This window comes from Stenella coeruleoalba (genome assembly GCF_951394435.1).
Source record: "Stenella coeruleoalba genome assembly, chromosome: 10".
NCBI classification, from domain to species: Eukaryota; Metazoa; Chordata; class Mammalia; order Artiodactyla; family Delphinidae; genus Stenella; species Stenella coeruleoalba.
In genome coordinates, this window is record NC_137156.1 from 31718995 (window position 1) to 31736121 (window position 17127).

At 34.2% G+C, this 17127-nt stretch overlaps 2 protein-coding genes across 6 annotated transcripts in view; one reads left to right on the forward strand and one right to left on the reverse strand.

The window, feature by feature from the left end:
* RUNX2 (RUNX family transcription factor 2) overlaps positions 1-17127 on the reverse strand; it is a gene marked incomplete at its 5' end in the record, with an annotated part of 209322 nt that overhangs the window by 161090 nt on the left and 31105 nt on the right. The window lies entirely within an intron of this gene.
* SUPT3H (SPT3 homolog, SAGA and STAGA complex component) overlaps positions 1-17127 on the forward strand; it is a gene marked incomplete at its 3' end in the record, with an annotated part of 421318 nt that overhangs the window by 1093 nt on the left and 403098 nt on the right. For 3 of the 4 annotated variants that reach the window (XM_079933090.1, XM_079933092.1, XM_079933093.1), the window contains exon 2: positions 9074-9174. In XM_079933090.1, coding sequence (XP_079789216.1) covers positions 9074-9174 — 101 coding nt within the window. Of the gene's footprint in view, positions 1-6353; positions 6730-9073; positions 9175-17127 lie in introns of those variants that run through there. The other variant, XM_079933091.1, reaches the window with a different exon arrangement.

A 17127-nucleotide genomic window follows, 5' to 3' on the forward strand; every position in this document is an offset into this window, starting at 1 on the left:
AACTCCGTGAGGCTTTAGAAACTTTAAACTCTTTCGTTCCAGAGAAATGAGGATGTATTTATCTAGGAGGAGAGGACGTAGGGTTTTACTATATGTGAGGACAGAACTTTGGAAACAGAATTAAATTACCTCTGTAAAGATTTACTTGAAAACCAAATTGAGGATGGAACTTGTGGAATTTCTGGTGGATGTTTTCGAGAGGCTGGATTTCACTGAATGTTATGAATAATTTCCTGATAGTTACTACTTTGCAAAAATAAAGTGCACTTCATTGTGTTATTGCAAGTTTCTTATCTCTGGGAATATTCAAGAAAAGATCTAGAGCAGCCTAGGTCTAGAGCAGCCCTGTCCAATGGGACTTTCTATCTTTGTGGAAATATTCTGTAATCTGTGCTGTCCTAATATGGTATCCACTAGACACAAGTGGCTCTTGAGCCTTGAAATGTGGCTAGTAGTGCACTGAGGTATTTAATTTTATTTTCATTAACTTAAATATAAATAGCCGCATGTGGCTAGTGGCTGCCTTATTGGACAGCATAGGTCTAGAATCGAGCCTTTGAGACCTTTTCCAGTTCTTGATTTTGTTGAGTTTTAAGTCAGAGAAGCCAACTCTTAGAACATTTGTTGCTTTAGGGAATTATAATTATATTCAAATAATGCCTTTCATTCACATACTGTAGTTCAAAGCTTGGGTCTGTTAATACTTACTTACAGCTTGAAAATTAAAGCAAAGCATTCTTTTGACTCCTAGGTTGTACGGCTAACGGCAGATTTGTTTGGAGAGTCATAATAATACTAAGTGGAGTTTCCTTTAATCATTGTACTGTTTCGTGACTGTGGGTTTCCACTATCTTTTATCACTTTAGTCAGTTTTCAGTGAAAACCTTTCAACTCTTTTACTCCTGAGTTTTTTCAGTTTGAAAGATGGTGCTTTTTCCTTAACTTTTTGTATAAAAAACAATTTGATAAATTATAGAAAACTGAGCGTTGGGCCATTTCAGAAGTAGTTTTGTGGTTATTGGTATTCAAAACTTTTGAAGAGATAAGTCTGAAATTTGGCGATATTTTGCAAGATTGCTTTCTTTGAAATACATAGAGTGGTTTTTTTCAAGCAAATGTTTATAAAGTTAAGTTTGAAAGAAAAACTAAAAAAAAAAAACCCCTTTGTTTATAGATAACACACCCTTAACTCTGGCCTGATGTTTGTGAAGTGGTACCCTTGGTCTCAAGGCTGATGATAACCCTTGGATCTGGAACAAAAACTTAAAGCTCACGAATTAAGCATATACAAAGAGCAACCCATAACACACAAATCACAATGGGTTGCTCTTACGTATACCTTGCTTTTTCTGGGGCAGTCATGGTTTAGAGTCTGTTTGTCTCAGGATAATTCTTAATAGAACTTCCATTTTCAAAAATGTTCCAGTTGGGTCTACTTAATAATACGGTCACCCTCCTTTCAGGCTTGTTGAAATTTGGAATATATGATTTTAGGAGGATTAAATGTACTGCAACCTGAGAAATGTACTTGCTTTAAAGTAGTGACAACTTTATTGCTTATGTGCTTAAATAACAGACGAGCTGTCTGGAATAAGGCCAGCAAGTGACCTGTCCATTTAAGCCACAGGTAATTAAAATTTTCTACTTTTCTCCATATAATTGGATAGAAATCTTGGGCACCTTGATTTTTGGTTCTCTCTTGATTTTTGGTGTAGGAATCTGCAAAGAAAGTTAGGCCATGCCAGTTAAATCAGAACATTGAGTATTCTTGTTGAAAATAATACCCGTTTTACTTTATGGTGAGGTTGAATAGTGAAATTAGTTAGAAATCTACTTATTATATTAAAGACTGGTTTTGCTGATGGCTCACCTAAATAGTAAAGAAAAATAATTCAACTTAATGTTTTATTGTATTAATTGAATTTATACTGTAGTGGATAAAATATTTTATTGAGTCAAACACATTTGGTTTGATTCCTTACTGCTGAGGGTTAAATGAAGTAACCCATGTGATGTGTGTTGGGTGCAGCGAAGCACATAAGAATTATGTACTCAATAAATATTGGCTGCTCTAGCCTTAAGTTTATTGAATAATGGATCTGGAGAGATATTAATGTTCTGAGATGCATTGTGGATAGGTGCAAAGAGCACTTAAAACTAATTTCAGAATCTAGATGTAGCCCTTTTCTGCCCTAATTCTCTCTGTGTGATTTCAATTAAGGTATTTAACTTTTCTGAGTCTCAATTTCCTCATCAGTAAAACAGAATTAGCACCTAACCTTATCCCACCTCCTCCCAGGATCGCTGGAGGCTTCACATGAGAATTACATAAATTGTTGTGTTGTTTTACAGACATTTAACTATTTAATTGATTTCCTCTCAACCTGTCTACCAACTACCACCAGTAAATCTGCAAAAACTGTTTACACATATTTTAATTTGTGAAACAGCATAGAGTATAATAGACACTGTTACCTAAGATCATTCTCTTTGACAAATAATACTGTATGCCCCAGTAATGGTGCTATATTGATCTGGTTACAGTATATTCCCTGTACAAAACAACACCATACTACTGCTAAGGGAGAACCAACGTTTCCATGGGCACTTGATGTGTTCCAGACTAATGCTCCATCTCATTTATCCAAACGTGTCATTCCCACTTAATAGGTGATACTGATGAGTCTCTTACTTTTCTGGAATGGATCTGTAAGTTTTTCTTGCATTATACTACTGCCTCTGATAGAATCTGACTGATAGTGGATATTGAAGGTTAAATAAGGTTATGAATATTAAAATAACGTGCTAACTGGCTTATAGTATATACTAGTTGCTGAAAAACTGCTGTGTTCATTGAATTCGTAGGGCAGTAAATATAAAATATTATATAAATATAAACTATTTAAAAATCTTGAAGTGTACTTTTGCTATTTCAAATGCTATAGCAGTTTTATGACTGAATCCTTTATATTTTACTTTATTCATATTATTTGTTTCTGAATCTTTAAAAGACTATTCCTAATCATAATATTCTTCCCCTGAGAGTATATGTGTTTAATAATAATATTTGTGATATGTTTTCAAGAAGCTATACTTTTGCTTGGATTCCTCATCATCATCGTCATCATCATGAACTGAGTGCGTTCTAGGTACCAGGCACTGTCCTAAGTGCTTTGTATACATTACTTGATGTCACCTATGAGAGGAGTATTTTTAATCTCCTTTTTAAAGATGAGGGAACTGAGGCAGGGAGGTGATGTGACTTGCCCAAGGTCACCTGGTAAGTGTTAGAGCCTGTGTTTGAATTCCAGAGCCCAGCTCTTTACAGCTAAACTGTGAGTCGGCATAGACAGATACTTCACAACAAAGTTCACTATGACAGACACATTGTGGAGGTCTTGTGAGTTAATTATAATCAACTTTTATTTGTGTGTTCCTTGTGGGATAGTAGAAAGAACTCTGGACCAGGAGTCAGGGGACCTCAGTTTTAGTCCCAGCTGTGTCACTAAATAGTGATGTGTCCTTGGGCAGTTCAAGAAACCCCTCTGGACTTCAGTATCCTCACCTGAAAAATGAGGGATTTGGATGAAATTAGTGATTTTCAAACTGTAGTTCTGAACGTCAGATGTCTTTGGTCCCTCCCCCCGCCAATTTCCATAGTTATACTTTGTTATAGTTGTTTATCCGTCTGCCTAAGATTTACTTTTAAGCAAAGAATTCCTGAACTTAACTTTTAAAGTCATCAGTCTCCAAGAAAACTTAATGACAAGTCCCCTGGCTACTATGTGTACAACTTCTCAGTAATTCCATATTATTTTAGTGTGTTAAAACTATGGCACTAAAATGGTAGGTGAATTTTTTTAAAAGTATGTATGTAGATGGACTGAGTATTTCAGGTTACCTGGGATCAAAGCCTGTTTTTTGTGTTAGATCTGTTACCTTCACCCAGTGTTTTTACTCTTACCTTCTTCATGAATAGGGGGGAGATACATGCCTGAGAGGGTGGTTGTGAAATATGTGAGCCAATACAGGTGAAAGACCCCTTATAAACTCTGAAATGCTTATACAAATTCACTTCTTTTTTACATGCTTCCCGTAAATCTCCCACTCCTTTTTAGTCACATGAACTGTGTTTTTAACCACATGAGATCTTTTATTGAATTGTTTATATTTAATATGGACTTCTCATAAGGTTTAATATTTCTAAAATGTGAATCTAGACTGGAAGAGAATCTTGATGTTTAAGAGAGCTCCTTTTTTGACATCCTTGTCAAATACACTTACTTCTTACTATTAGAAGTATAATTGATTCCAAATTTTTGCATATATCTGGAACGTTAACCATTATCACTCAATTATATAATATTTTATGTAAAAACAACAGTGTTTTCAATATTGGAAAAGTAAGCTTGCCATTTTTTCAGGGTTTGGATGTCACGTATTTTAGGATGATCTGATAGGCATGTTGGCAGTGCACTTTAAGAACCATTTTTGCAAAGAATAAGATTTTTTTTGAAACTCAGTGTTTCTTTGAGAGTACTGGATATGAAAGCACATGGAGTAGAAACCTACATTAATATCAGTCTAAAGAAGAAAAATATAATGATAGAACTTTACGTGTCTCTGAGCAGTGTGTCACGGCTTCTATGTCTATAGGTTTAAAAAAATAATCGCTCATGTAGACAACTGAGATAAGGAAACTCAGTTTACAATCCGTCTGTCTAGGGAATTTTCATAATTTACAGGTGTTTTGATGTTTTCAATTCACGTATATTTTTTGAGCACACATTATGTTGCAGCCACTGTCTTCTTTAAAACACTCCTCTGAGACAGGTAGAAACTATTCTTGACGGATGGAGAAACTGAACTTGAGAGATTAGTTGATCATTATTACCAGGTTCTACTATGTTGATTAACTTGAATTGGGGCATATATAAATATATTGGAATTATCATTGTGTTATACCAAAACTAGGTGTAGAAGTTTTAAAATTTTGCAGATTTTAATTTGTTTTTTTTATTTTTTGCCTTCTCAGTGATTGAATGATCGTTTGGTATTACTTTTGCACAGCAGGAGAAATTTAGATCATGATGTAACTTGAGTTTTTTTTTTTTTTAAACAACAAAACTAAAATGTAGTGTCTTAATAGTGTTGGCTTAACCATAATCGCTTCCTGCCCTTGGAGTTCTATGAAAATGAAAATGTTCTGGTTATAATAGTTTTCTATTAATTTATATTATGTGGGATACTCAGATTATGAGTGATTGAAATTGAGACTCTGTAGATGTGCAGAATCAGTACATAGGTCTGCTGAATTAATATTTCTCAGGAGTGAAACAATTTAAAATTTCCACTGTCTTTTAGTAAATGGGTAGACTGATGGATTTCACAATCCAGATTTTTGACACTGTTTTGAGGGTGTTGTAACTAGTTGTAACTAGTAATAACGTTTTCAACTCTGAGGTATTTTAAGCTGAAGATGTTTCATGGTATTTCTTCTTTGGTCATTTAGTCACTAAAAATATGAGCTATAGGGCTTCTCTGGTGGCGCAGTGGTTGAGAGTCCGCCTGCCGATGCAGGGGACACAGGTTCGTGCCCCGGTCTGGGAAGATCCCACATGCCGCGGAGCGGCTGGGCCCGTGAGCCATGGCCGCTGAGCCTGCGCGTCCGGAGCCTGTGCTCCTCAACGGGAGAGGCCACAGCAGTGACAGGCCAGCGTACAGCAAAAAAAAAAAAAAAAAAAAAAGGGCTATAAATAGAAATGCAGTAACATGTTCATTACATTTTTGTTTAATTCACATTTGTGATGTATAACTTTACTACAGTTAAAATTTTTTTGTCGTGGTATTTTCTGAGAAAAGGGGTATATCCTTAAATTTCATTATTGTTATTCAACGATGTCAGTTTTTCTACTCTGGAACAGAATTTTACAGGTGTGACATAGTATTGGCTACTGGCTTAATAATCAGGTTTAAATATAAGTATTAATCAGAGATGAACTTATTCCTTGAGTTCACATTTAAACTGTGGCATGTTGAAATAATCTGGGTCTCCATCTGCACATCTGAATTCATTTTGTAAAATATGGCAAACAGCTGCATTTCAATTGAAAGCTAAAACAACTGCAGGACATTAACCCATTGAGAAGATTACAGTAGGTTTTCAGTTCCATGTTAACTGTATTTATTAGAGAAAATTGACTTGAGTGCTTCTGCTTTTAAGCGACATTTTTTTTTTAAATGTCCGGGAGATAGGAAATAAAGCATTGGAATGATAGGACTTTGATGTGTAAAGAAGTTAATGTCTAAAGAAGTTAATTATCTAAAACATCAAACAAAATGTGTGCACAGGAAATAATTATTTTAAAGATTCTAATGCACTGTCAGCTCATGATGTCAAGAAAAATGTTATTCACCTGTTTGATTTAAGAAGTAAATAACTTGACTGAAAGGATGATCGTGGTTATAATAAACGAGGATTGGGATTTTTTCACTCTTACCAATAAACACTCTTGATACGAAACATTTGCAGTAGGGGCACAACCTAAGAAAGCTGGGGTTTTAGTATGCATTTACTTTCTGAAATGTCTCTTCTTCAGAGAGTGTTAAAGCAAGGTGACTGGATTTGCAGAATGAAAGAGGGCAATAACTCCAGCAGTGTCTCAGGATAATCCCAAGAATGGCATGCCTTCAAATCTGACATGAGTCAACTTAAATCATAGACTAAGGGTAATACATAATCTTTGAGTTTAACATCTTCTCCAGGATGTCATATCTCTGTCAGTCTTCTCTTGGGACAAGTGAACCATTTTCTAAGGTCACTGGAAAGCCAAGTTCCTTTTTGAACTTGCTTTCCTGTTTTATTATTCCCCAATCTCGGACTGATGATGCGATTTTTTTTTTTAACCTGAGTTCCAAATGGTGTTGCTTCTTTTCCTCTATTATTTGTAGAAAAAAAGTACTTATTCCAAAAAAGTCTTTGTGAACAAATAGGACAAATTTACGCTTAAAAAGACCGATGGTCTTTCATAGCACTAGCTTCTTTATGTGTTTTAGAACTTTGGTTTTCAGGTTCAGTTTGAGTGAAACTTTCTTCCTTCTCTTTCTCTGCGTTTGCAGTCTCTGTCTAGTGGTTTTCGCCTGGCTCCTAGGGACCTTAGGTTAGACCAGGGCTTATATTGGCAGAGAATTGGTCCTGCCACAGAATGATATTGGGACATTCCAGATCTAGCCACCCAGCTAGTGTGCTGCTTGTCTTAGGTCTCTGTCCTTTTGCCTTCTCAAAAGCTTCATGTGTGGCCCATCTCAGGCAGTGGTGTGTAGTAGTTAATTTTTTCAGCTTTCATTCATGGGACCCAGCCTTTCCATCTCAGCCATCAGTGAATGACCCTGGTTCAAGTTTCCTTTATCAATTTTAAGCCTCCATTGCCCACAGAAGTGGTCAGTTTAGAGGATGTATTAAGAAGATGAATTTGATAGCAGTGTGGAGAATGAACTGAGCTGCAAAGAGAGAAGCTATAAATAGAGCTCAACAAGAAAGGGAGGAGGTAAAAACATAAAGTAGAATTTATTTGGCTTCTTACAAATTATAGGGTGCAGGAGAAGGAGTCAAAGATGATGACTGATGTTTTAAGCCAGGCTGACTAGTAGCAGTAGTGATGTCAGTGTGAAAACAGAACTTATTTTATAGGGAAACTAATTAATATTTGTTGAATTGTATTGGGGTCTTGTAGTGAAAATATTCAGGTTTCTTAAAGTTTGTGATTATGAAATAGGGATAATCAAATTTGTCACATAAAAGCTTTTAGCAGACCAAGAAAGGGAAAATTCTTGAGTTCTTTCTGTTTATAATAGTTAACATTGTATACTGACTGTGTGCTAATAACTATTCTGAATGCTTTGTTTATGTTAGTTCATTTAATCCTCACAACAACCCTAAGAGTGTGCGATTATCATTCCTGTTTTACTGATGAGGAAACTGAGGCACAGAGACGTTAAGGAACTTGCCCCGAGCCCTAGTAAAGTAGTAGAGCTGGGATTCTAACCTAGGCAGTCTGACTTCTGACTCCTAATTACTTTACTGTACTTAAAGTTCTCAGTACTGCTTTACTTTATTATATATTTTAAATCTGTTTAAATATATTTTAAATCTGTTAATTCTTCTTTAATCAGCAAAGTATTTTTTAAAGAAAATTGTAGTATTACAAAATTTATATAAACATGAAATAATAACTAACATTTATTGAGCACTTACTGTGTCCTTGAGGTAAAAGCCTGAGGCTTTTATCTGCTTCTGTTACCTTAATGTTATTTTCACTAATTCTTGTTTGTGGGACTGCCACATGTAATAAATAAAATGGCGTATATTAGGATTAGCATCTAGTTTTCCCATTATGCGCCAGCTTAATTTTATTGGGACAAAAGTCACATTTTATTTTTTATTTTTTTAAAAGTCACATTTTAAATTGATGAGTAATTTAACCATAAGATTATAAAATATCACAGTGCTTACTTCTGATCTACTGATTGGCTTTATTTGTATTATTTGTATTTTAGGCTATGGTTCAAATGGGAATTAGATTATGTTTTGGGTTTCTAATTCTGTATCTTACAGCTGTGCAGCTCTTTCTTTAAATGAAATCTTACTTGGAGCCCCAATATATGAAATAGAAAAATCAGAGTTCTTGTGTTCTGGATGGGACTGGGCCACTGGGAGCTCAATGAAATATTGCTGGGGAATCTTTGGGCTCCATGGAATGGATTTTGAAAACCACTGAACTTTATTAAAATATTTTAATGAGTATTTTTCTTCCAATACTTATTACAAAATATGTAATGAAAAGTTTATCACCCAAGTGAGTAATTTTTTTACATCATATTTGACTAAGCAGTTTTCTACCTTACAATTTCATTTTAATGAAGAACAAGTATGGACAAATCAGATTTACGTAAAACAAATCAGAATTTTAAAAATTTCTATACTTTTTGAAGTAACTTATAATTGCTTCCGTTTTCCATGCATTTACTTATAGCTAGATACATTTTTGTAAGCTGAGTTCTCTTTTTTATTTAGATGAATAACACTGCAGCCAGCCCAATGTCTACTGCCACTTCAAGTAGTGGAAGAAGTACAGGGAAGTCTGTAAGCTTTGCAGCAGAATTGCAGAGTATGATGTAAGTATGGCTCTGTATCTCAGTTATTACTATTTTAAGTTTATTCATGTTGATAAAAGACAATAGAAATAACGAGATTTATAAAACTTAACTTGGAAATTTGTACTTAAGTAAAAATGAAATAGTCTGATAACATTTTAAATAGCCGTATACGGAAGGGACAAATTGGTTAAAAATGCTACAGTGATACTGTATTCAAAAAGTAAGTATTGGTTCATCTTCATAAAAGAATGAATACTCATGCAGACATTTGTGCTCTGATTATTTGCCCAAATCTGTGTTATGGATTGCTTATTGCTATTTTAGTTTTAGATTTAGAAAATTTTGACATTGATTATATTCTTGGATAGTTGGAAATATTTTCACAGAGTTCTCAGTTTTTCTCAAGTGTCAGTCATAATAATTCTGTGAGCCTAATGTAGTTTTCAGTTTTGATAATATTTGAAATCACTGTGTTTCAGAACTTGAGAAAAAACTTAGGACATTTAAAAAACACATTTCTTTAGTTTTTGAGAAATTGCATAGTCATTAACATTTCTTTGCTAAAGCTCTTTTCAGCTTGCTTTCTGGCTTCTTTCATTGAGTGAGACTGCATATCTTGATTTGATGAGAGGTAGCATATTTATTAGAAATGTCTGCTGGTGCATATTAGTTTTTCTTTATTATTGGTCCAGGAGACAATTTTCTGCATAAGGGGGACAACACATTAGAGCTCTTCTTTTCCTATGGATACATTATTCATGACATACCCAGCAATTTTAAAAGAATGTTTCTGTTGAAGGTTTAAATGGCTGTATATTGATAGCCTTCATAGTGGATTAACTCCACTTTGTGATGATTATTGTTCAAAGGAAAAATGAGTTTGAGCATGTATCTAATGGTTGCTTGGTAAACATACTTTAAACAGCATCAAAAACGTTCAGGTCACAGGTTCTCAAACTTTGGCCTCAGGATCCCTTTATGCTCTTAATTATTGAAGACTTTAAACAACGTTTGTTTATGTGAATTGTTTCTATTCATATTTATTGCTTAGAGTTTAAAACTGAGAAATAAAAATTATTTACTAATTTATTTGAAAAAATAATAAACCTATGATATGTTAAGTGATATATACCCTATAAAATAATTATATTCTAAAACCAAAAATTGGTAACACATTTTGTTAGCTAAGATGAGACTAATAAAATGTGTCAATTTAGGAGTTGTATGAGGTGAGGCTGTCTGTTAAATTATGGAAAATGTTAAGGGTTTATGCTTGTATACACTTTTGTACGTTTAAATTTTTTAGCTATGGTTTAGTAGCTTTATGTTAAACTTTTATGTTGTACTATGTCGATTATGTTTAAAAATACTAGATATGTTTTAGAATGTTTGTAGTAAAGTGAGGAAATTAATTTTCCTGTAGAGCCAATTCATTGATCTACCTGGTATTTTTAAAAACTTTTAATTTTGAAAATTTCAAACTCGTAAAATTATTGTAATAGTATAATGAACTCCATGCATCCATCATCAGACTAACGCTAATTGTGTTTTGCCAGTCTTTTTTTTTTTTTTAATTTATTTACTTTATTTTATTTTATTTTTGGCTGCGCTGGGTCTTCGTTGCTGCGCGCGGGCTTTCTCAAGTTGCGTCGAGCAGGGACTACTCTTCGTAGCAGTGTGTGGGCTTCTCATTGCGGTGGCTTCTCTTGTTGGGAGCACGGGCTCTAGGTGCACAGGCTTCAGTAGTTGTGGTGAGCGGGCTTCAGTAGTTGTGGCCCGTGGGGTCTAGAGCGCAGGCTCAGTAGTTGCGGTGCATGGGCTTAGTTGCTCTGTGGCATGTGGGATCTTCCTGGACCAGGGCTCGAACCTGTGTACCCTGCATTGGCAGGCAGATTCTTAACCACTGTGCCACCAGGGAAGCCCCTTGCCAGTCTTCTTTAACCTTTCTCTCTGCTCTTCACTTTTTTTTTAATGAAATATTTTAAAGCAAACCCCAGAGATCATCTTTCAAATTTGGTGTTATTTATTAAAATAACGTATTTATTAGTAGGTAAAAAAACATGCTTTATAGCAGAGGTCAGCAAACTGTGGCCCTAGACTGGCTGCTTGTTTCTGAAAATAAGATTTTATTGGACCACAGTCACACTCATTATTTATCTGTTATCTATTGCTGCTTTCATGCTACATGGCAGAGTTGAGTTTTTGTGACTGACACCATATTGGCCTGTAAAGCTGAAAATATTTACTATATGGCCCTTTACAGAAAGTTTGATGACCCCTGATCTGTAGAAACAGTTCTCTGTAAGAAGAAAGCTGTATTTCCTTTTGTCATTTATACTTAGGAGAGGTTCTACTTAGCGCATTGGATAGACTGCAGGCCACTTAAGAAAACAGAAAAAAATAAAATAAAAGCTAAATTCAGCACTTTCTTATGAAATACTTTTGCAAACATCTTCCCAACTAATGTGCTTAAGCTAGATTCAGAATGCGAAAGTTATTGTTGGCCACAGCTTTGGAAGAAATGTACATTTTCCTTCTATTTCAGACCTCATAGAGAGGCCACTCCTAATAGTTATACATTCATCATTTATAGTCTGAAGTTATTTTTTCTTCTTATGAATTGCTTCATAGAACAGGAAAACAGGGCCAAGATTAGGGGAGTCCTTTTTTTATTTACCAATATTTTCTATTGGCATGAGGTTTTCAGGCTTTTATGTAAAATTAGAATCAATATGCATTTGATCCTTGCTTATGTGATTTTAAATGAGAAAGTGCAGACTTAAGTCTCTGTTAATTTTGTGTTGTAGGAATTTCATTCTGTGGATCTCTACTTTTTTTCTCCTGCATTTTCACAGTTCTTCTAAGCCTGTTTGTGTGGTATATTGCTGTTTTTTAATCCTGTGGCTACTGTCTTCCCTACTCATTCACCACTAATGAGCTGGTTTTTCTTGGCTCCATGCCCGCTAAATAAGTAACAGTATTGTAGTGTCATTTCCAGGGAATGGCTTCACTGAAAGGCATCTAGTTGTCAGGCACAAATGGAATTGTCAGGATCTGCTATTAAATATAGAACTGGCAGCCGGTTTGTTCTCCTATTAGAGCCTCGATGGGACTGACCACATTTTAAGTTTGGGTGACAAATACTACAACTGCAGCATTCTCTAGGAAACGCTTCTACAAATTTTAAACTAAAGGATTGGTGGTCAGACAGTTGCTGGTGGGTTGCAGATGACAGCATCTTTCCCTTACCTAGTGCATGTAACTGAGCACGTTTGCTACATGCTCCTTATCATAGCTCTTAGAATAACATGTGCTGGAAGGGTCCAGAGGCCTTTCATTTTTAAGTTATTGAACTCAAGTAGCCTGTAAATTAGAAAGTGAAATCTTTTCAATCTACATTGCAGGTATTTTGACAGACTTCTTAAGAATTTAAATTAATTTAAACTCACTTCAAGGAATCTTCACTGGACTTTCTTTTCCTTATTTTACTCATTTATAAATTTCTTTGCCTCGTTATATTGTACTTTTGCAGATTTATAGGCCTGGTGATAATGTCAGGTTTCACTGCTTGGTAGCATTTAGTAATTCTCATGTGACCAAATGTAAAAAAAAAAAAAAGGATTTTGTTTGTATGCTACTTATATTTTATAAGAATACTTCCAAATGAAAATTTCATCCTTATTTAAAATCCACAGATTGAAAAAAAAATTTCTAAATCAGAGTTTATTATAAACAATAAAATTCACTCTCTTAGTTGTACTATTCTGCAAGTTTTGCATTTTTTTAAAAAAAAATCAACATTATTAAGCCCTTATATAGCAGGACCTAAATGCCTTCAAGATAGTTTAGCAGTAGAGAATGGTTGTGGAGACTAAAAATTGTCATGTAATAGGATGTGAAAAATTCCATGGTAATACAGAGGAGGGAGTGATGAACTTCTGAGTGTAAGCTTCCTAACTTTAGGTCTGTACTTTTGACTGCTTCCCGAACGTCCGTTAAGTATTCTGTTAGCACCTCAAACTTAGTATATCCATAACTGAACTAATAATTTTCTCAGTAAGATTCACTTCTCTTGGGAGTTTTTGAGATAAATAGCAACAACCATTTATTCATTGCTACACTAGAGTAGGACATAGTTGTATATGTGAAATGGTATCATTTGGCTGTTATTTAACATTATGAAGTTATGTGCTGTGAAAGAATGTATTTCCAGTTCTATCCTTACCTTAATCTGACTTTAAAGGGACCTAATATATAAATGAATCAATTAGTAATAGATGTTTATTAAACTGCCGCAGGGTTCCTTCAAACATTGAGTTTCCCTGGTGCATTTAAGGTTTTCAGGAAACTGGAGGAAAGAAATTCTTCATGGTAAAAAGTGCTAACATTAATATATTATAGTTTCGGAGATGCTTTAATAATGCCATTGATAATAGCGAATGCTCTTATGTGTACCAGGCATTCTCCTGAGTACTTCCACATACCATTTCATTTACTCCCCCCACAGCCCTGTGAGGATACTGTTAGTCCCTTTTATAGATGGGGAAACTGAGACCCAGAGGTTCCTAACACCAAAAATTGCCATTACAGCAAATGGTAAAACCTTGATTTGAACCAGGAAGCCTAACTCCGGAGTCCATGCTCTTGACAAATTACGCTAAACTACATTTCAACCAATAAAACTTATTTTGATTGATAAAACTTAGTTTACAAATGAACTTTTACCAACTTATGTGTGACTAGTGTGGTGTAATGAGGTAATAATGGGAAAGATGAATAATTGTTCAGTTAATTACTGTTATTTGTGATGAAGTCTAATTTTTATAATAAATATTGGATTAAGTTGCTATTTTCATATTATCATAGCATTTATTTCAATTTCCTATTCCTAACCACCAAATCTTTTTAAGCAAGGCCATATCGGTAACCAAGAGAAAGTATAATTTCATAGAAATTGAATACTAATATACTCCTTATTGGATGCTTATATTTGTGATGGTTCATAATTTTGGATATAAACATAGCCATATTGTTGAATATTTTAAATGTCTATCCTACTTTTATATTTTGTCACTATTAAATAATTATCTTAATTCCTGACATTTAAATTACATTAAAATATGTGGATAAACTTATCCTTGTACTTTTTGTGAACTGTATCTATTTGGAATGTTTTAAGATATGCACTGGTTTATAAGTATAATAATAATGAAGATTTCCAAATTGTAAAATTGGTCACAATCTTTCCTGAAAGTGAGAAAATGTGCAAAAGTTCATTGAGAACATAAAAGCACTGTGTAACTGAAGGTTGTTTATACTTTTTTTCCTTTCAGAAATGAAACAAGGTAATGTTTAAGTTGCTAGATCCAACTGAATTAAGTGCTTGCATTGAAAGAATGTATCATTTTATAAATGTGACAAAATATAATTTTGAATTTATATTAAATATCTCTATCAATTGTTTCATGAAAAGAAAATACCTAGGCCTTTTATTTTAGGATATGTAATTACAAGAGGAAAGAACATTTTGTTTAGTCTTAGAAATGAATTCTTGAAATTCAGGGAGAGTCATTTTAATAATTCTGTGTTGAAAATCCTTAGTTATTTGGGGAAAAATAGGTAAAAATTCATGGATTTGTAATTCTAAAATTCTAGTATTGTATAAATGCAAGTTATTACACTGGTCAATGGGAATATCTGTTCTGAACTAGTTTGATGGCAGAACCAGGACCTAACTGATATGTGGTTATTTATTAACTTCACTTATCTTTGATGTTAATATTCATACATTCTTCTGTTTCTGATTGCTTTCCTAGACCCTCCTGAGGGTGTTATGTAGCATATGATTTTTGTGTAGTATTAACTTTCTTTTTTTCAAAAAAATAAATTTATTTATTTATTTATTTATTTATGTGAAAGAATGTATTCCCAGTTCTATCTATGGCTGCGTTGGGTCTTCGTTGCTCTGCACAGGCTTTCTCTAGTTGTGGTGAATGGGGGCTACTCTTTGCTGCAGTGCGTGGGCTTCTTATTGGGTGGCTTCTCTTGCTGTGGAGCACAGGCTCTAGGCACACGGGCTACAGTAGTTGTGGCACACAGGCTCAGTAGTTGTGGCACACGGGCTTAGTTGCTCTGTAGCATGTGGGATCTTCCCGGACCACGGCTCAAATCCATGTCCCCTGCATTGGCAGGCGGATTCTTAATCACTGCGCCACCAGGGAAGTTCCTAGTATTAACTTTCTAAATCTGAAAACTTCCGAATTGTGAAATACATGTTTCAGATAAGGCATTGTGGACTTGTATCTACCTTATAGGGTTTATATGAAGATGAAGTGAGGTATAGAGTCAAAGCACATAGTATTGTTCCTGGCACATAGTAGACACTGTCCTGTTAGCATTTATCATTGTATTTAAAATAATAATTATAATCATCAACATACTGACTTAGGAAGTTATAAAAATGTTTCAGGTGCAGGGAGAAATGTTTGCAGTTTTATGGGAAGAATTTTTATAATTACAGAGAAAAAATTGATTTGTCTATTACAGCATGCTGCCCGGTAGAACTTTCTATAGTAATGGAAATTTCTATCTCTGTGCTCTTCAGTGTGATAGCCATGAACCACATGTACCTTTTGAATACATTAAATGAGCTAGGTAACTGAGCAACTGAATTTTGCATTTTATTTTAATCAATTTAAATAGCTACATGTAGCAATGGCTACCATATTGGACAACACAGAAGAAATATGGAAAGTACACAGAATACTTCTTTTCTGGTACGCTTACATTTTTATTGAAATTGGGAAAATACATTTTACATGTTACATGATTTTATTCTGTATTTACTCTTAACACTGTCATCCATTTACTTTTTACTTCTTCCTCTTATTTTGGATTGTCATTGTCTCGCAGTTCTTTAGTGATTGGGGCTGTTAATTTTTGGTTACTTTGGCAGATCAGATTTGATTGGGAGGTTTAAGATTACATTCGTGTTCCATTTTGTAGGCAGTCTGGATAATATTGAAGTGTGTTTCTTAAAAATGTTCTTTTGTGAATTTACTTAATATATTTATCCTTCTGAAAATCCTGTGACTATAGCTCTGGGTATATTGTATTGCACTTGATTATCATGCCAGTTGTGTAACTGAGTATGTACCAGCGTTGTAAGTTTTGGGCACTCGTTTTCATGTAGCTACATTTGCAAAATTTACTGGTAGCTATAAGTTAGCTACCAGTATGTTATGTAGCATTTTGTCAATTCATTGTTTTTAATATGCTGAGATTTTGAAAACTTATTTTTAAATGTATATAGGTCAAAATTAATCTTTGAAAAAGTTACTCGATAAAAATGGATTCTTCAGTACTGAAAATATATCAGAAAGTGGTTAGTAATTTTGGGTAGGAAATTAAAATTCATTATCTATGATTATGTGCTTTCCTCCTTACAATAAATTCTGTTGAAACAGAATGTAAACTCTTAAAATTAAAAAGGTGTGATTTTATAAAAGAATAGTAGATTCTTAATATAGAGGAATGGATCTTTTTGATCTTGACTCTGTTGAGTCAGGATCCATGGCTGTTTTTAAGTTTACAGAGGCACAGTTCTGATTCTCTCTAGATGTGAGACATGTGCAGTTTTATATTACCTCCAAAGAAATGGGAATTGACTTATTCTGTGGTGTGTTTTAATATGTCATATGAATAAGTGTGTACATATTTTTAGCATATTTAAAATACATCACAAAAGTATATATTGGTATGAGTATGTCACCTTTTGCAATTTTTTCTTTTTTTTTGACATCTCTGCACAGACATTTAAACAATCTCAAGTAAAACACCATATGCCTTTTTAAAAAATACTGTAGTCATTAGGTTTTCTAACTGGCATAACATTTTTTCCCAGGACAGAATAAATAGAGTCACAAACCCCGGTTCTGGGGAAGAGTAGTGAGAAATAATCCTTAACCTGTT